At 33.6% G+C, this 21,093-nt stretch overlaps 2 protein-coding genes across 2 annotated transcripts; both read right to left on the bottom strand.

Annotated features, from left to right (window-relative positions):
• Window positions 1–1,738: 1,738 nt before the first annotated feature.
• LOC132035545 (uncharacterized) lies at window positions 1,739–2,618 on the bottom strand. Its single transcript, XM_059425842.1, has one exon. It carries the CDS (start codon window positions 2,363–2,365, stop codon window positions 1,847–1,849), a length of 519 nt encoding a protein of 172 aa, XP_059281825.1. The 5' UTR covers window positions 2,366–2,618; the 3' UTR covers window positions 1,739–1,846.
• A 7,801-nt stretch (window positions 2,619–10,419) lies between these two features.
• On the bottom strand, window positions 10,420–19,730 carry LOC132034131 (histone acetyltransferase of the MYST family 1-like). The gene is made up of 9 exons (XM_059424394.1): window positions 19,385–19,730; window positions 17,604–17,692; window positions 17,079–17,138; window positions 15,274–15,483; window positions 13,748–13,816; window positions 13,452–13,613; window positions 11,965–12,058; window positions 11,035–11,177; window positions 10,420–10,852 (listed from the first exon to the last, which is right to left on the bottom strand). The coding sequence occupies exons 1-9, from the start codon at window positions 19,692–19,694 to the stop codon at window positions 10,649–10,651; spliced, it is 1,341 nt and encodes a 446-aa protein (XP_059280377.1). The 5' UTR covers window positions 19,695–19,730; the 3' UTR covers window positions 10,420–10,648.
• Window positions 19,731–21,093: the final 1,363 nt, after the last annotated feature.

Below are 21,093 nucleotides of genomic sequence, written 5' to 3'. Positions count from 1 at the left end.
CCCAGGGTGTTCGGGTCTGGGCAATGACTAGATCCGCCCATGGACATAACTGAGACCGGAGAATACTCAATTCAGAGCATATCTGTTTGACCAAACTGAGTTACCATAAGAAGATGAGTTTAGTTACGGCCATTTGAAAGGCACTTGCGAATAACTTGCTAAAATAACCAATGATTAATAAGATGGAAAAAAAAAGTAAATATCTGCTATAATATAATTTTGCTAAAATAATTTAATATCAGTATATACATATACTTAAAACCGAAAATATTTACCAAACTTACGTACCATCATTACCGCATGTTCAAAAAGACTTGACTCTGCTAATTTGACTGGATGTCAAGTCCTTTTACTTTGGTTGGTGGGGTCAACAATATTGTTTCCACATATGCTTGTCGTTATCCATCAAATTTATGCTCTTTTCTTTTTTTTTAAATGTAGTTTACGTTATAGTTTACACTTATGAACACAAATTCGATAATTTATATGTCTATTAACATTGTCGGTATAAAAGCATCTTACATCGTCAAATCTTATCAATTCATTTTTATCTATCGTAACAAGGTATTTGTCTTATTTTATAGTGACCTGTTAAGTGCATCTGTGTAAGGATCAACTCAAATGGTTGTTACTTATACTAATAAATAATCCTTTATCTATCCATATTCGTACCAACATCTACTAGCATATTCGTACCAACAGTTAGACTAGTATTTTCTCCCCAATCAATTGGGGTAACTGGTTGCAAGAGACCTGACTGTCTACTGTATCTATGTCATGCCGGCTAAACATGTATAATCCATTGAGAATTTTCGCTTTAGTTGGAGTGTGTATGTAATTGTGTTTTCATTTTTACTTTTTTTGTGATTTCATTTGAAGAGTAAAATACAGAGAAAGGGTAAAATAGGATGTCCATTTCCATTTCATGGTAAATAATTTGTAATAAACCTATTCTTCTTACAAATTTAATAAAACATAAATCAATTTTATACATGTATATATATACATAACAAATCCTCAATTTGGGACTATTTTAGTTGTCTAAAATCATTTTTGTTTATAACTCTAAAATCACTATAAATTGTTTATACACGCTATCTCTCTACCAAAAAAATTATCGAGTAAGATGCACATTTTTGAGGCAAAAAGCTTTATGTTCAAACGCATAAATAATTTAAAAAAAAATTGATTCAATTTTTTTTGAAACACATGCTATAAGATAAACCATTATTCAACGAAACACATGCTATCTAGCAAAAATTATCAGTAACTCTATCATCAAGACTTGAAAGCAAAAAAAAAAAAAAATCACCTTTCCTTTCCTTCAGACAATTCATTGATAAACACCAAACATTTTAAACTCAAGAATATGTATTTCCTTTCCTTTTGTTTATATACTCCAGCAATACGATTTTTTTTTTTTTTTAACCAATATGAAAGTTCAAAAAAATTAAATTTATACCAGAAAGTTTAGCGAAAGTTATAAATTTTAAATTTTAACTCTTGAACAGAAAAAAAATAAAAATAAAAACCCTCTTGAACTGCTTTTTGGCATGGTATTAGAAACTGTATTTATCCCTAATTTCCAAGTACTGCAAAATCTCATTCTAAGCTATCGGGATTACCAAACACGTTATTCCTACCCTACCATATTATCATGATTAATGTTTCAAATTCATCCAGAGAGAGAAGATAAATAATTTACAAGAAAAAACAAAAAACACAAATAAAATTGCTATGAGATCTAATTCTTTTATTCATTACACTAAATAAAGTGAAAAAGAAAAAAAAAATCATTTACAAAAAAATCCTAAATTTTGTAAACAGTAAAAAAAAAAAAAACTCACTAGACAGTAGTTGGTTGCAGTAAATTTTTATCAGTAGATAAATGAACTTGTTGGATCTGCAAACTTTTCAATGTGGCCCCACCAGATCTCCTCTTCCATAATCCACCATCTTCACTCACTGTTTTTACCTTTTTCACCACTGGTAACGGTGGATCCAATTCACTAATATTAATTTTACTGCTCTCTTTAACCACAGTAACACTACTTCTATTCTTACCAGAAAACAATTTCTTGATCTTTGGGTATTTCACTTTTGGATTTACTGGACCAGTTATGGGTGTTGGAAAACCAATAACTCTATTGTTTCTTTTAACTTGACCCATACAACTTACTTTTGGTGAACAAGGTTCATTATTATCACTAGAGATATTATTTGAAGATGAAGGGTTTTTGGTGTTTTGTAATTTTACATCTTTGATGGAAAGTTTACAAAGCATTGGTAAGAAAAAACTGTGGTTTCCATTACGAATATGGTGATAAAGTTGTTGTTGATGATGTTGGTTATAACCATTTCCCATATTCTTGATTTGTATAATTTTTTTGTGAATTTTTGTTGATGAGTTATGTGGGAAAAGAGAGAAATTTTGGGTGAAGAAAGAAAGGGAAGGGGGGGTGTTAATGGAGTAATAAGAAAGATGTGAATGAATGAGAAGAGATTGTTCAATTAATAGAACCCCTTGTTATTTTGTTTTATTTTATTATATTTATTAAATTAGATTATTTGTTTGTTTTCACCTATGAGTCAAAGGTCTGGACAGACGCAGGTCTCGAAGTAATTTTTCTTTTTCTTTTTTACTTTTCATGTAAAAGTAGGGATTAGATGATTTGTTTATTTTTCTGGTGAAAACTTATTATGCAAGCGTTTGGCCATAAAAATCAAATATTTTTCAAGTTTTCGGAAATTTTGAAGTAGGAGTTGAAGATGGAATTGTGTTTCATCATAGTTTTTGCAAATAATATTTGGTTGTTTAAATGTATTGAAAATGAAAAAAAAAATGAAAACAAGATTTGAGGTGTATTCCAAATAATTCAAGTTGTATTTGGAATTTAAATAATTCAAGTTGTATTTGGAATTTTCAAATAAAGTGAAAAAAAATCCGGAAAAAAAGTAAAAAATTCTCTGGCCAAGCACGTTTAAGTACTTTTTTCATCCCAATATAAGTGTCTTACTTTTTTTATCTGTCTTAAAATGAGTTTTAAAAAAAAAAATTGATAAATGACAATTCAAATATTTTACGTGACAAGTTCAAAATCACGAGATTTAAATGATGTTTTAGTAAAAAAACACATCTTTAATTTAGGATTACAAGATTCAAAAGCTTTATTTATTTCTTAATTTTATGCAGGGTCAAACTAAAACACTTAAATTGGGACAGATAGAGTACATGATAGGATCATAGCCTAGCATTCGATGGTAAATTTGTAAATCAAACTTTTTTCTTTCTTTTTTCTTTTCTTCCCTTTTTTATTTCTAATTACATGAACTAATTATACTATTTTAAGAGTTGGAGAAGATTATTTTTGCCTCGACTTTCTTAAATGCCATTCGGACGTCCCTTTTTATTGGAGTGGGTGGAAATTTGTGCAGCTTAAACGTGTTTTTCCTTTTTTTAATTTTACAAAATTGAACGTGTCAATGTTTTATATTAATCTGAAGATATGTTTAGTTCGACATTTGAAACCAAAAGCATTACTCCTAAGTTTTTTTCGCCTCCTTCTAATTATAAGATTTGATGTTGACAGTGTAATATAATTTAAATTATTATAGAAAAGTGTCCGCCTTATTTTAAAGGTAACCTGTTCTACTTGTTAAGTTGTTATGAGTATTTAATATCATTTATTGTAGTCAAACTTCTAATTTTATTATTGGCAAAATTTGGTACCAAAATTGAAATATTAATCTATAATTGCTAAACTTGGGAGTCTTTTTTGACATTATCTTCATGACTATAAAGTGAACCATGTTTTCAAGATTTTGTAGAAGAAGTCATATATTGTTGCTAATATCGTCTGCTTTGCAAGTCAAAGAAGTGATTTTCACTCTTATTTCAGTTGGATTCTTCTGCAGGTCCATCTCATACAAATAACAAAATAAAACAAACAAACAAAAAACAGGATGTAGAATTTCAAAAAGAAAAAAAAAAAGAATAGGTCTGTTTATTAGACTGTTCCATTGGAAATTGAGTTAATTAAAGTAGGGCCACTGCTTTGGTGCTTGCATGCATAGAAGCTACTTATGTTTTTTTCCCTTTGTAGGCTACAAGTGCAGAGCCATTTGACAGACCTTTTGAGGGAAGTGAAAAAAGTAACCTTTTTCATGTGGATAAAGTTTACGAGTAAAAATGATTTTGTCTCTGCGGATTTAGATTGCATTTATTTTCATTAAAATTAAAACGTTTGAATCTGAATACACATATAAATGATTAAGATGTCGTCCTTAGATCTGAAACTGAATGATTAAGATTGTTTGTTTTTCAACATCTGAGCATGTATAATTTATTTTTGTTTTAAAATTATGACATATAAAATTTAAATAAAATAGTAATTAATATTATATCAACAAAATAATTTAAAAAATATTAATATAAAATTAAAAAAATGAGCATTTAAAATTAGATAAAAATATGAGCTCCCCCAACCCACGCCTTCTCCTTTCTTCCCCATCTCTCCTATGTGATGGGTTTCACACAGACCCATTAGAATTAGAACGGAAAAAAAAAAATTCCATCTAAATTTGCCATATAAATAAGATAATTAATTGTAAACAATAAGAGATCCAAAAATCAGTCAAGGTTAACGATAACATTTTTTCATAAATTTCATCGTAATTCTTTGGTGCCAAACAAAATATGGGTGTTTTCATGGTACTTATCACTTTCCATGGCAACCCATATAAAGAAAACGCCTCTTCAGTAGAAGAACAAAAAGAAGAGATGGAAACTTTTGATTCTGACAAAAATCATAAGAATTAATATTGTTTATCATACAAATAACAGTCAATAGCAGGAGATTTGTGAAGAAATGCATTTCATTGTATCCGTGGTTTGAAGAAGCGTTAAATTAAAAGGCGTGTGTCTGAGGTCTGAATAACTTTAAGACTCATTTTTAGATCTGAGCGAATCAGATGTTTCCAAACCCAATAAGTGATAAAATCTTTTAAAAAATCAAATGCACTTAATAGGCTGAGATCTAAATGATTCAGATTCAAACCCCCCATTAACCGCAAACAAATGAGGCCTTAAAGTACCATCTTTTCACGAAATTAATACTAAGAAGTATTTTTTAAACCGGCGCTAGGTGTTGGCAAAGCAGATCAAATTGGAATTTTTTCGATAAAAATTACAATATTACTACTATATATAAGAGTGGATCTCAAATTTTGTAGTCCTCACATGAATTTTTTGTTTCTATTTACCCCTAATATAAGTTTTATTTACTTGGTAAATCCTCACATATTTTTGTAAATTTTAAGAATTTTAAAGACTTTTATCAATGCTAAAAGTGATGATGTCATGGAAAAGATTGTGGCCCCAACAAAGCACACTCATGCATATTGAGTCTTTTATGTGGAAATATTACTATATTAAATTTACTTTTAACCTATATTTTTCCTTAAGAATTTATTATACACATCTAATAATTTATTATGTCATTCAAATTTTATTATAAAACAGGCTTAATTATTAAGTTAAATATTATTCTTATAATATTATTTATTATTTATTGACATTTTTTACCATTTATCATTCACTATTTTAAATTTTATTCATCAGATAAAACATATATTTTTTTGTTTCTCATTTAATTTTGTGTCGTACATGTTGGCAAATATAAGTAATTAACAAAGATTACACTTAAGGTAGGATTAAGTTTTAAATTAAGAGATAAACACAAATAACTTATATCATTATTGAATACTTTAAAAAGTATAATAACCGTAAATTATAGTCCCTCTCTCTCAATCGAAATGTTCCAAATTATGGTAGTTAACTAATCAAATTTTACGTGCATACACTTTCAACAATAATTTAATTAATAAAATACTATATTAAAAGAAGAACTATAAATATTATTTTTATATATATTCTAAAGATGTTTGAAAAAAAACTATAGTTAATTGTAAAAAGTATATATTCTACTATTTTTAATATTAAAATATTTTGCTAAATATCATATATTAATATCTTATATAATTTAGGACAAAATCGTTAAGTTCCACATGAAAAAGTTATTACAAAGTAGATTTCATAAAATGGTTCATTGAATTAAAAAAATGAAAAAGAAAGCTTAAAGTAAGAACAATTTAATTTCATTGACTTTTCAGTAAAAAAAAAATTGTGTGGTTTAATTTGAAAGAACGTCTACAAAAGTATCTTATAATTATACGAAGACTTTTAGTTATTTATATTTATTTATAAGTTAAATTTATTGATTTCATCATATAACAATATCTTTAAAAGTATCAAATTGATGTTACAAAACAGAGAAGCAAGAGCAAAAAAAATTTAAAAATATTTACAAATTTAATTTTTAACGTCGGTTTAGGCCTAGGCTTAGCACGGGCCAAATGACACTAGTATATTATATAAATAAACTAAAATGTTTATTTTTTTATTATATATGCATTGTCGAATCTTTTGACATAAAAGAATATTCTAGTGTAGTTACAAAGAAGGCTCAAAAATAGCTTTTGATCACAAGTTTATATCCTATGTGTGTGTGACAACGTGCAGTAAAAAACAAAAAAAGGTTTTGCCAAGAAACCTTATAGTAAAACCAAAATGTTGTTTTATTAATAAACCAAAATATTTATTGCAATATTTTATGTTGAATGTAATTAAGTAATAAGTAATATACATAGCAACAAAATCAGGTCTCATCACAAAAAGGCAATGGAGTTTGGTTTCTGATTCGGAAATATATAATTACAGCATAGAAACTGTTGAGCGTTCCTGTAAAACATATCGTATTCTTTTTGTTTCAAACTGTGTATCCTAGTTGGTTACTTTGAAGAACAAATCAAATTTCAAAATGAATGATTAAATTCTTTCACTGTAAAGTGACATTCAAATTACAGATTATACAGATCACAGTGTATTTTGGAAAATAATTAGGAAAAAAAAAAAAACTTTAGCTGTTGAAAACCGAAAATAACTTTTGAGAAAAGAGTAATATTATTTCTGTCGGGGAAAGTAGTATTTCGATAATAATAATCAATGTACTATTTAGCATATCACCAAGTTTAATGTTCCACCAAAGGGCTTTTGTTGAAGTGTTAATTTGCTTGGAAATAGAGGGACAAAATGTAAATCTCTATATAAGTCTAGAACTGCTTTTATACCAAAATTGGCGTGCATGTGTGGTCGTAGCATGTGTATAAATGGCAGGAAAAGACTTATTTTGAAAGTAAAGAAACTACCTTAGAGTAGTAGAGAAATAAGTGAATGAAATCATGTCAAATAATTTTACTTGGCAGGCGTTCCCATTAATTGAAACCCCAAGTCTGTCGATATGGGCCATTCTTGTTAATGTTGACGAATAAAATGTCAAACGTGCCATTGTGAAAATGTATTATACTCATGGCCTATATAAATTAAATTCTAAGGTTAAAAATGTAAATGACATCCCCTTGTGATGGTTATAAATTCCACTTCACCATTATAAAACAGATGTTAAAACCGGACCTTACATCAACGGCTAAAACCGAATTGATCCTACCTCGCTTTAGTGGAGCTGTGATCTGACAGATGGAGGGATTCCTACACTACCATTTCTGTTAAATTATGTCAAACCTCCCTGTAACAGTGTTTTGGATATTTTTTAATTGTTATAGCAAAATACTATTATAGAAAACATACAACATAACATAATATGAAAGTTGATTCAAAAAAGAAAAAAAAAATTAGCCATCATTAGAGATGGGTGTTCGGTATTCAATTCATTAATTTTTTTTCGTTGATTTTAAAAGTTTGATTTCGATAATTCAATAATTGAAAGTAGGAATTGAAAAAAGAACTTTTTTGATAATTACGTATTGAAGAAAAAAATATTTTGACAAGATATGTTCATAATTTGTCCAACAATTGAGATCTTAGCTTTAGAGAAATCACATATAAGGGTTAGACTACCACTCTCAAACCCTAACATTATGAATTTGGCGTCACTGATCAATTGAGACATCCAAACCACTCGTTAATGATGCCTACATAAGGTTATGGGTGAGCGTTTGATATTCGGTTCGGTATTTTTCAAATTCAATTTTGGTAATTTGATAATGAGTAATTGAAAGTAGAAAATTCGATATGGCACGGTAAATCAAATCGGTATGGTAAACATCAATTCAGCTCAATAATTAGCCTTTTGGTGATTTATGCCCACCCCAGATCATCATAATGAAAAATTATTGAAATATTATTATAGAGAATGGTTATTGTACAAAGATCTAACTCTATTTCATTAGACATTACGTAAAACAAAAAAGAGTTATGTCCAGAGGACTATCTGCGGCTAATCGGTTAAGTCTTTAACAATGATAGTCTCTTACGCCACGGCCCTCATTAGCTGAAAGATTCGCTACCTTTGGGAATTCCAATGCTAATTTGCTTATTAGTACATGTTTCCTGTGTTGAAGACTAAAGAGAAAATGTAATAACGGATTGGAGAATTTGAGTCCTCAATTTTGTTTACCATCATCATACATGTCCACCTTATTTTTCATTACCCAAAAATGCCACTGACATGATTCGGTACCTTTAATGCTTTCTTGTGGAATCTGCTAGAAGTTTGGGAAGATATAACCTCTTGATTCCATACATCTGTGATGCACGGACACAACAGAAAGGCGTATTGCAGAGTCTGACAATCGACCTTACGCGTCTGACACGGTAAATCGTAACGTTGATCTGACGCAAAATCTGTTGTTCTTGTGGAAATACAAGCTCTTAGTGACACTGATGTGCTATATTTAAAAACCTTTCGTGCCATTTTTGGACATATGTTCGTTAAGCATTTTGAAAGTCAAACATGTTTGGACATCATCTCACTTCAAAAAAAAATTGATATTACGTGAGTGGAGAAAGATTTTTCACTTGAAAGATTCCACTTAAAAAACTAAGCGAAAAATCAGTCCAACATATAACCAAAAAATATTTTGAAAAAACGAAAAAAATTCTATGGACAGACGAGGGCTTAGGATAGATACTCTCTGTTAAAAGATCGTACTCCAATAATCATGGGCAATTAGCAGGAATACCCTTATTACGGGGTGGTCTTTAAGTTTTGCCCTTCAAAATGGTGGTCTTTAAAGTTTGCCCTTCGCTAGGGACCGCTTGGTCACGAGATCAAACCCCCACTCAGGCGAAAATTAAAAAAAAATCTCAAGGCATGAGTTCAGAAAAAAGGCAGAGTTAGGTAGAATTTGCAGAAATGCAAGTTCTGCTTAAGACAGAAATTCTACCTTTTTTCACAACTTCTGCCTTGCGAAAAAAAAAAATTAAATTTTCACTGAGCGGGAGTTCGAACCCGTGACCAAGGGATCCCTAGCGAAGGGCAAAGCTTAAAGACCACCAATTTGAAGGGCAAAACTTAAAGACCACCCCCAATGCAGGGCAATCCACGCAAAAAAAAAAAAAAAAAAAAAAAAGAATAATCATCAACCCAAAATAATATACACCTCTTTTGGACTAAGTTTTCTTATAAGTACTATTCTGGACTTTACACGGGTGGATACTTCATGGTTCCCAAATCCCAATGATAAAGATAGTAATAAACAGTAACTTTTTTCAACTCTCTTCAGAGTTAACTTCAAGATCTACACATAATGGGTCATACTGAATCAGAGAACGAAGAGAGGCTGAAATTAAGATAGGCAGGGAAATCGCAATGCAAAAAGTTGCGGCAGAACCATACAACAGCAATAGTGGACAATCCAGTTGACTGAATTTCTCATAGCTGGTAGAATGAAAGCTCAAAGCCACAAGAGCAATGTTATAAGGGCAGCAACACCACGATGACCCAAAGCGGTCTAGTTGCAGGGCAAAAAATCCGATCCAATTTAACTGTACCTAATCAAACTACCTATGATTTAAGCAATGAACCCAAAATCACGGACTTTTGAGTAAATTGATGGATTGAAACAGAATTAATGGATTGAAACAGCTTTCTACCCTAAAGAATTTTCACACAAGCAGGCTGGCTACCTCATCATTAGCAAATACAATATCACCACGCAGTGGCGGAGCCAGAATTTTCACCTAGGGGGTTCAAAAATATGAAGAAGTAAATACGCGAAGAAGCCAAAGGGGTTCAACATCGACTATACATACATAAAGAAATAATTTTAATCTCGTATTACACTAATTTTTCGCCGAGGAGGTTCGGATGAACCCCCTGGAGCCTACCTAGCTCCACCTCTGTCACCACGGATGATTGTATAGTCTCTAGAGATCATAAATTTATTCTGCATAACACAGTACCACCACACAAATAAATGGCGAGTGAGCATAAATGAAGGCCTCAAAGCACCTGCCTAATCAACTGAAAAGAACCAAACAGAACTGAAAGAGAGAGCCTCTACATGAACAAGGCATTGCACGCTACCCCTTCTTTAGGGTTTCAAGGTTCGTAATCTGTATTCTGATTTACACAGAACTACTTTCATCATAGTTGTACATACCTTTATAATGTAAGATCAGATTCTCTAAATCTAACATCTTGGACCTACACCTACTGCTAAAGATCAGTGTGCATCCCAGTAGCTAAATTTCTGTATATACAAAAAACATCAAATAATACACACATACTCAGTTTTGCTCCTTGTACGGAGTCCATATCAATTTGCAGACATCAACTTCCAGGCCACCCCGCCCGGCAGCTTTGAGATGACGATCCAAGACTTTCGGGTCTGCACAGATAACATGCTGTCCCTTTCGATATTGGATTAACTCTAAGCCCTGAAGTGTGGACAAAATATCTTCTGCCTTGATGGCTGTCATGTCACTAAGTTCCTACCAGAAGAAAAGCAGAACAGACAAATCCATCATAGATTGATACCCATCATTAGATGACAGACCAAGGCAGGTTTAAATGGAACCAACCTTGTACTCTTCTAGTGCTAGTTATGTGGAAGTCTAAAAAGACGAACATAAATGAAAAACAGAAGAAAAAGAACTAAATTTTAGACACAAACCTTGATAGATATGTTGCCCTTGTGCTTTTTCAATATATCCAGAAGCACACGCGTCCAGTAACCCCTATAGCTCAACATTCCTAAGTCAGAAAGTGGTCTTTCTGGTGTGCCCACTTTACCTTCTTTCTTTGAAAGTTCATATGCTGCAACAGGTTTATTCAATAGCTCATTTATTTGGACGGCAGGCATAAGGATAATAGTAATGATACGTCACTTCATCTTGTATCACAACAATACAGATCAAAAAGAAGTTTTCTAATATGAAGATAAATTACAAGTTTGGTTAATAACTTGCATCACATACTCCTGGCTCTCATAAACACACGATAAATCCATACTCAATGGATAAGTCCACGGGAGAAAATTATGATATATCTCCAAAGCAAAAGCACGAAGAAATTAACAATTTAAATAGACAGTCCACAAAATCATCACATTCTGTAAAACACCCTTGTGCTTGAAAGCGCATAACAAGAAATAACAGTCAATTAATGTTGTTGTTAAGCTTTGAGATACTCAAGAGAAATAAAGAGAAAGGGGTCGGCAGAGGGTATAGTTATCTTGTGGTCATTGTCTAACGCAAGTCCACATACACACCCCACATAGAATATATGTGTGTATAATTTTCAAAAAGAACAAATAAATAATGTGTACGTACACACAATACACAGACACACGAAGGGAAAGATAGATAGATAGGGAGACAGAGAGAGAGAGAGAGAGAGAGAATCTACACACGTATTATAACAAAGGTAAAAAGTTATTGTATGCCTCTTTTTATCTGATTGGTAAATCCGCATAATGGAAAAGTCCCCTAGAGGGTGCAACTTATACAAGTGAATGTTTCTCCAACCTCAATTTTGTAAAATACTAACATAACTTGCACTTGCTGAAACAGGTGAAAACGTGTTATGAAATTCATGAGCTTACAGAACGCAATTAGGAATTTCCCGTAGCCTTTCCTCTGATAAGGTGGAAGTGTTAGAATGCAGGCTAAGTTATAGGACTCTTCTGAGTGCTTTTCCTGCAGAATGAAGAAAGTAATCATTAACATAGCTCTGTGGGGAAAACCAAATACCATAGGAGGTTGACCAAATATCAAATTTGGGTTAAGTATGAAACTCATTTCTGCTCCACACGGCAAAGTTTTCTCTCTTGAAAATGAGGATCAAATAATGAGGAACAACACCATAGATGTCTAAAATTTGGCTCGAAAAAAAGGGATACTTCAGCAGATGTATATCACTTACTAAAGCTTAGCGTGTTCGGGCAGTTCTTTGAAGAAAAAAATAATAAAAATAAAAATTGGTAGAAGTAACATTTTGTATTTGGGTAGTTGTTTCCCACGGGCGCTAAAGAACCTCCATTTGGTTAACGATATGATGGAAACTTCAACCAGAACATGAAAAGTCAAATTTGGATTGTGGATTTTAGGTTGCCAAACATTTGAGGAATTAGATAGTGAGCTTGAAATTTGATTTAAACCCATGCAAACATGTAACCGAAGGCCTAACAAAGTTGGAGTACACCAATAAACTTTCCAAATCCAAAACTTGTACTATGCTTTAGTTTGACAACCTCTATTCTTCAATGTCCTAGAGTTCTTCAATATTGAGAAACAGATAAGTAAGACCCATATATGGATTCTCTCTTTTCAGGATTCGGTACTATTTTGCAATGCAACTTAAACGCAATACCTCTTTAGGACAATGGCAGTACTAGTTAACTACTAATTGTTCTCTCCTTTTTTTAACTATTTTGGATGGTACTAGAAATTAATAAATAGATAAAATCTTAAGAAATATGATGATGTCCTTTTTAAGCAACAAAAAGATGTTGTTCAATGGGCCATTTACAGCAAATCTCAAGTAAAAAGTTGAAAATGAGGTCAAAGTTTGAACACACTCCAATAGTAAATTTTGCTTACAGCTACATCAAAATGCAACTTTTCTGAAAGTTCAGAACAAAATTGACTGTCTAGGTAACATGGTCAGGAAATGCTCTGCAACAAGCTTACAAGTGCTTCACAAATGCTGTCAGATCACAAGTTCCTCCACATCTATATGCAGGTACGAAATTACTAGGTACGCTTGCCCTTGCTACTATCCTCATAAAAAATTTAGCCCCAGTAGAAAATGGCAACAACTGCTGACCATCAAAGAACCTTTTTTTGTTTTTTGATCAAGAAGTCAAAGTAACGTTCCATAGTTGCAGAATGATGTGAAAATTCTACAGTTTCACAAGCAGATTAATCTCCTTAAGTTTTTTTGGTCCAACTGAAGGTAAAACCACTCACTACTACATATATGATGACTATGCCAGCTCATCATCCCTAAATATGCAACACAGTAGGAGAGGAGAGAAACCTGTAAACTTCTTCACAAAAATACCTATATAATCTTGCAGCTGAAATTTACCTTTGAAAAGTAACCAACCATATGGCAACCTCGGTCATCACATTCACAAAGCACATAAAAGAGGAACAGGTCAACATCATAATATAGTGTCTTATGATCAAGAAACAATTTGGCCAAGTAGCATAGATTTTGCCCGTAAACCTTGTTCTTTTTGCCATCAACCTGAAGCAAACGTCCAACAATAGAAACATTATAAGACACCTAAAGGCTATAAACACATTTCCATGAAGTTTTCCTCTAAATGCATGAAGGAAAAAGCAAAGGAAGAAAACTGGTGTTAGAATCAACTAACACACCTCAAACATTGACAGTGTACCGCTTCTATAGATCTCATCACCTGGAGGATGCTTTAGATCACATTTTCTCTACATAAAAGAGTGAAAATAAGTCAGGAAAAAAAAGTATAAGAAGGTGAAAGACGTGCATATTTGATGTTTACTCCCTTGTGTAACAATTTTATTGTCCTACTTCTTACTTAATCTCAAAACTGGGTCTACTTTCCTTAAAGGGGAACTGTTTCTCCACATTCTTCAAAATTCTTCCAACTTTCACTATAAAAAAGGTACGTGAGTACCCTCTTTTACTCTAGGAAATTTTTAAATTTTTTCAAAAGGCTAGCTTGAGCCTTTGACCCATGTTTGACCCATTCCGCTCGAAAAGAACAAACCCTATTATTTCTTCTTTTTCTGGATAGGTAAGAACAAAACCCAGATCTTACTATTACCTTAATAATCATGGTCAAACTAAATGGGACATCAAAACTACGATGAAGGGAGTCAGATAGAGAATAGCACTTCCAGGAAACCTTTAGGGTGCTTAGATTGAATATGTAAGGGCCCCCAAAATATAGAAGGATGCTGTACAAAACGACAACAGCATGCAACAGGTGACAGGGATAAAACATACCAAAAGGAAAAACAGAAGCTTCCACCCTTAAAACTACATGGAACATCATGTAGCATAATGGGGTGAGGGGAAGTAGATCCCTTTGATAGGGAATTATACAAAACCAAGGTTAACACTCCCCAACCATTGTAGTGTTCAACTCTGATATCGATAAGAAACAACCAAATCGTGAAAACGTCATTGCACAGCTGATACAATGGACTATTTACCAGGACAAATAAGGCAATGGATATGACATTTACAGCCTTGAATGTCCACAGAACCAGGAAAACACTACCAACACTATAATACTTCTAACTGATCCGGTTGTATCTCAGTAGGTTGGCAACCCAAGATGAGAATCAAATAAATACGAGGAAACTCCCCAAAGAAAGTAAAAGATATTTGCCACTACAACAACATGCCCAGTAAGATCCCACTACGTGGGGTCTGGGGAGGGTAGAGTGTACGCAGACCTTACTCCTACCTTAAAAGGTAGAGAGGTTGTTTCCGATAAACCCTCGGCTCAAGGAAAGATGAGAAGGCAGCATTAGTAAAAGGCAACAGTAATAAAGGCAGTAGTAATAAAAGGCAGTAACAACAACCAGTTATTAAATGAGATGACACTCTATATACACCAAAACGAATTTAGCATTGTAAGCAGTAAGCACCCAAGTAAGTATATTGCCACTAACTTGAGAAAATTAACTGAGATGACATTCTATATTCGCCAAAACGGCTTTAGCATTGTAAGCAGTAAGCAACCCAAGTTAGTATATTGCTGCCATACTGAAACCCCCTAATTCAAAATATAGTGTGAGTGGGGCCCAGTGTCTAATCCACACCAGCATTACGATTTGTGATCTCCATGTAAATCTCTCTTCTCACTCTTTCCACAACAAGAAGAAAGGCAAGGAAAATCTGGGAAAAGGCTCACCATGTGCCTCTGAAGCTGTTCTTTGCGCTTCATAAAATTGAGACAAAACTCACAAAAGAACAGCTTCGAACAGTCATTGTATTCTGGAGGAAATGGGGAGAAGTACCACGTTTCAATCTCATATCTTCCAAGTTCTATTGTAGCAATGTTCTTAACTTTTGTGAATTCTTCATGTTCTCGCAAGCTGGCCGCATCAAGCTCCTCATGGCCCTGCAAATGAAACAAAACATATATTGCAAAACAGTAAATCACCCCAAACGAAGAAAAAAACATTTTGAAGTATAATAATAAAGAAAAAAATTGAACTAAACTAAAAAATCTATAGTAGGGTGTTAAACAACAAATATAAAAAAGAGAAACAAAAACCCAGAAAAGTCTAAAACAAAAAAAAGAGTAAATAGCTACAGAGGCCTACTGATGTTTCCCGCAGTTCAGAGATCACTAAACTACTACATCCATTCCATCAAAAGATACAGACGGCTGAAACTACTTCATTCGCGTTTAGGGGTCATGTTTCTTTTTGTGAAGTATGTTTTAAATGAGCATGCAAAAAATCAATAGTAACTCCAATTAAACAAAGGGAGACAAGTAGCCAAGGTGGTGTTTCATTAGTGCTTCCTCTGAGACAATTCACTCTAAGATTAAACAACACCTTAGTTCATATTAAGGAAGAGAACTCAGTCCAGAGTAGTCAAAAACAAAAAGCGCAGAGAAACGCCAAATGTTTGTTGGGGCTTTAAGTGCGCAGAGGAATTGAAGTGTGAGCTTTAGCAAGAAAAGTGCTAATGAAGAAAAAATGAAAAATAAAATCATAATGCAACTATAAACACAAATAAATGAACAATAATTATTTAGACAAAAGAATTTAAAAAATTACAGTTAAACCATATATATGTGAATAAAATAAAAAATCATGTCATCCAAGGTCAAAAACAACTCGGATGAAAAGATCTAGCTTTAAATCATTATTTTTAGATGATGGGAAAAGAACTCCAAAATATTTTTGACCAAGGAAGCTACTTTTCTTATAGTAAATTTCTAATTTGTTATTCCTAATCACTAAAAAATTACGTGACATTTTTTCTTAGCAATTAATATATAGCTTTATCAACTATATTTATTGTCTAACTGCTCTTAATGACAGAGACGATGGGTGAAGAGGCGCACGCCTTAGCACCTTGATGCCTACAGTAAAGCGCCAACTAAGCCAGATGAAGAAAATGACCGCAATATATTTTATGAAATTCAGACATTTACTAAAGCAACTATCATGGCAAAAGAACTCCACCGCAATACATTTTATGAAATTCAGACATTTACTAAAGCAACTATCATGGCAAAAGAACTCCAATACTATCTATGTCTTGATTGAAAATCTCACCATCCCCCTACTGGACCTAACATACAATCACAAATATATCTCATTGACAGATCATTGGCACTCATTCAAAACCTTTCAAGAATATCCGAGATAGTGAAAAGTACCTCTAATAATAGGCAACTTGAACTAGAAATGCGTGTAAATCAATTAAAGGAGCTAATTTTGACCGGATTAAGGAACTATCACGGCAATATAAGATTGTAAACAATGAAAGAATCAAAGAGAAAAATAATATCCGCAGTTAGGATATGGTTAACAGCTATGTTGCTCAGACTCTCCAAAAATGCTTCCCACTTGTGTCGATCCTCCAAATATGCACTACTTTTGGAGAATCCGACATACACCCGGGGGCATTTCTGGGAAGTCCGAGCAACATAGATTAACAGTATAACCCTTAAAAGGATATAAAGAATACAAAACATACCTCAACATGAGTCTCGTCAATTTTACGTTTCTGGTGGCGTGTCATTTTCAAACTGGTCACCTGAAAACATCAGTTGTGAGACCTTTGAAGCATCAGAAACAAGGACTGAATAGTTAATTAAAAAAGGGCAAAAGTAACTATAGCAGCAACAATGAAAAACAAATACAGCAGGTATTGTAGGTTGAGTTTGAATCTGGTATCCACGGATTGTACTCCGAAACCTCACGCACTCAGCCATCCACTTGGGACACAAAAAAGAACACTTCTTAAAAAGCATGAGAAGGAGAAAGTCGTAAACTCTTCTTTTTGAAGAAGAAAAGCCTATCTATGAGATAAGTGTGGCCATCAGCGACGCAGCCTGCGGCGGATTGATTTAGCTCACAGCCTATTCATCAATTCCCCACCCGAAAAGGGGAGCGGTATTTTAATTTTCTTTCAGATCTGCACCCTATAGCAGAGGTGCGACAAACCTCATAACTGCCACCATATGGAAAATTACAAGCAGATAACTTTACTAAGTATTACCTTGTCCTCAACCTTCTCATCCACAACAGTCTCTACTGAATTAAGATCAAGCTGTTCAAGTTTAACCCACTCATCCAGTCTCCGGTTGACTGTCCAAAATCAGGAAACAATATAAGGCTTAAAAAAGATGCAAATTTTTATTTCACTGCAAAGTCAGCAAATAGCAAAATAACCTTAGTTAGACATTCTTTGTAATTGGTACGAGCCACAGAATTGAAACAGTGACAAACGAAATAGTTCAGGCTTGCTGATATGGAGAAAAGGGAAGTGCAGGAAAGTTAACTCTCTCCTGTTTTTTGTGCTTTTGTTAAGCAAGAAAACGTAGAAACTCTCTCCAAACTAAGTACCGGATAAAGTGCAGAAGTTTGGGAGGAATGTGGTTTCTTTTCACTTTAAACTTCCCTCTCCTTTCAAATGAATACATACAAGAAAATGAAATTCCTTTATTCTATTACTCCCTCTGTTTCAATTTGTTTGTCCCACTTTCCTTTTTAGTCTGTTCAAAAAGAATGCCTCTTTCCTTTTTTGGCAACTCTTTAATTCCAACTTTCCACATGGTCTGTTTAAGATCACAAGATTACAGGACAATTTGGTAAATTCCACATATCTTTAATTTAAGACCACAAGATTCAAAAGTCTTCTTTACTTTCTTAATTTCCATGTCAAGTCAGAATCAAACAAACAAATTGAGACGAAGTGAGTACAATTTTCTCAAGAAATACATGTTGTAGCAACTTTGTTGACATACAAAGAAGCTTAATAAAGGCTCAACCGATAGCGTATCATGAATACCAAAACCCAAAGATCACTCACTCTAACAATTTAGGTCAGACAAAAAGACTATATTCATGACCTCAGCTGCTCAAAATTAATACAACATCAAGGAATGGAAAAATCTGAGTAGCTTGAGAGTTACTCACATTATGAGTAGTATAGCATTCCTCCGGTTAACCAGCAAAGCAACAAGAATGTCTATTATATAAACCCCCGACTAATTGTGGTACTACTTTGGAACAAGCAACTGAGAATACTTCTTCCTTCCCAAAATGAACTACAGGGCGTTCGATACGAGGGTCAAGCCATTTAAACCATAATCTGTTTTGGAAATTCACTCATGTCTGCTTTGGAAATTGACTCGTCCATCTTTCTTTTACATAATGCAAAATTGTGCTAACAACCAAGACTCTTACTTTATTACTCCCTCTGTCCCAATTTATGTGGCACACTTTCTTTTTTAGTCTGTCCCAAAATATCTAAGGCTCGTTTTGGACCATAAATTTCATAAGTCTTCCTTTCTTTCTTAAATTCCGTGCCTAGTCAAATGGTGCTACATAAATTGGAATAAAGGGAGTAATTCTTCTAAAAAGGACAGAAACTAATTTTAAAAAATCAATGTTAAAGGAATTACTGTTAATGCATCGAAATCATTTCAACTAAAATAAGAGAACTAAAAAAAATCTCCAAACCCTAGCTGCTACAAATCAACTCCAAATTATATTAAAAGGAACCCATGAGATTAGCTTCAACATTTGACAGAAGAACGGTATTAAACCAAAATTATTTCAGCAACAGATAAAACAACTCCAAACCCTAGCTGCTACAAATCAGTTCCAAGTAAAATTAGAAGGAAAACGAAATTAGCTTGAACATTTTCACTCACATTTGGCCAGTAAATAGTACAAAACCGAAATCATTCCAATAAAACAATTCAAACAACTCCAAACCCTAGCTTATCCAAATCAACTCAAATAAAGCAATAAGAAACCCAAATTATGACTCACATTCAGTATAATGAACATAGTATTCATAGTCATTAACACCACCGTAAGGCAATTTCCTTCGTTCAATGACCTTAACAGGATGATACTTTCCGTCTCTCCATCGGCACATGACACGTGTCCCCACTTCCAAAGGTAACACACCGCCACTACCTTTCCTTTTCCTCAAAGATTCGTTATCCGGAAAAGCTCCGGTGGAATCCGGCACCGGTGGATGGACGGAACCCTCGCCGGCGGGAAGACCGTTAGCGGTGGCGCCGTTTGGGCCTGATGAACCGTTCTCTGCCCTTGGTGACGTGTCTATCGATCCCATTTCTTTTCTTTTTTTAAAAACTCCGTTGAAACAATTTTTCAACCCGAAATGAGGGAATTTATATGTGGGAAGCATTTTTGTGCACGTGAGGAGCATGTGAGGGGCTAAATGGAACTTGGGTTATGGAAGTATTATTCACTTTTTTCGGGAAATTTATTCTACTTTATTTGAAAATCACCGTTTGTCCCCGAAATGTATTTGAAGTTTGGAGAACATCTAAAACCTTATTTTAACTTTTTATTTTTTCATTTAATTAAACTACCAAATATTTTTTACAAAAATTATAATCAAACACAACTCCATCTTCAACTTCAACTTCAAAAGTTCCAAATAAAATGAAAATATTTGGTTTCTATGGCCAAACGCCTACTTAGGACCCGTTTGTCCATGAGAATTATTCACTTTTTTCTGCAAATATTTTTTTACTTTATATGAAAATCAGCGTTTGGTTATGAAAATTTCAAATACAACTTGAAGCTAAAGTTATATTTAGAATTTGAAAAGCAACTTAAACCTTATTTTCACATTTTTCACCTTCGTTACATTCAAAGTGACCACACATTGTTTTGCAAAGAGTATAACCAAACACAACTCTAACTTCAAAAATTCCAAATAAAGTGAAATAAATATTTGGTTTCTATGGTAAACACCTACTTAATTTTTGAATGGCCTTGAATAATTGACCCAAGATACTTAAAACTTTCTTTCTTTTGAATAGCATGGGTACCAAGCCTTACTTCCATGTCAACCTCTTGTGTTACGTCGAACTTGCACTTCAAGTATACTGTCTTGGTCCTACTCAACCTGAACCCTTTAGACTCCAGGGTCTGTCTCCAAACCTCTAACTTAATGTTAACTCCGCTGCGAGACTCGTCAATCGGAACTATATCATCCGCGAATAGCATACATTATGGCACTTCACCTTGGATTTGCTGCGTCAATCCATACATCACTAAGGCAAACAAAAAAAGGGCTAAGAGCTGATCCCAGTGCAACCTCACCATCATTCGAAGGTGCTCTGAGTCTCCTCCCACTGTCCTTACCCTAGTTTTGGCTCCATCGTACATGTCCTTAATCGGCCCAGTGTAGGTCATAAGTATACCTTTAGCCTTCAAACACCTCTATAGAACCTACTTTTGGACTTTGTCGTATGCCTTTTCTAGGTCGACGAATGTCATATGTAAGTCCTTCTTCCTCTCTCTATACTGCTCCACTAGCCTCCTTACAAGATGAATGGCTTTCGTAATGGAGCGTCTCGACATAAATCCAAACTGATTCTCGGAGATAGACACGCCTCTCCTCACCCTCATCTCCACCACCCTCTCCCAAACTTTCATGGTGTGGTTAAACAACTTGATACCCCTATAGTTGTTACAACTCTGAATGTCTCCCTTGTTCT

This window comes from Lycium ferocissimum, chromosome 10, assembly GCF_029784015.1.
Source record: "Lycium ferocissimum isolate CSIRO_LF1 chromosome 10, AGI_CSIRO_Lferr_CH_V1, whole genome shotgun sequence".
In the NCBI taxonomy this organism is placed as follows: domain Eukaryota; kingdom Viridiplantae; phylum Streptophyta; class Magnoliopsida; order Solanales; family Solanaceae; genus Lycium; species Lycium ferocissimum.
The sequence above is the reverse complement of the archived record's forward strand: the minus strand, read 5'-3'. Positions and strand labels throughout refer to the sequence as shown.

What these genes read in the sequence shown, in the direction of transcription:
- LOC132035545 (XM_059425842.1), bottom strand. Translation starts at nt 2,365, where the DNA reads ATGGGAAATGGTTATAACCAACATCATCAACAACAACTTTATCACCAT.
- LOC132034131 (XM_059424394.1), bottom strand. Translation starts at nt 19,694, where the DNA reads ATGGGATCGATAGACACGTCACCAAGGGCAGAGAACGGTTCATCAGGC. An exon ending in TGGTTGGTTACTTTTCAAAG is followed by an intron (nt 12,059 to 13,451) that starts GTAAATTTCAGC and finishes TTCATTCTGCAG; the next exon opens with GAAAAGCACTCAGAAGAGTC. An exon ending in AGGGCAACATATCTATCAAG is followed by an intron (nt 10,853 to 11,034) that starts GTTTGTGTCTAA and finishes TTCTTCTGGTAG; the next exon opens with GAACTTAGTGACATGACAGC.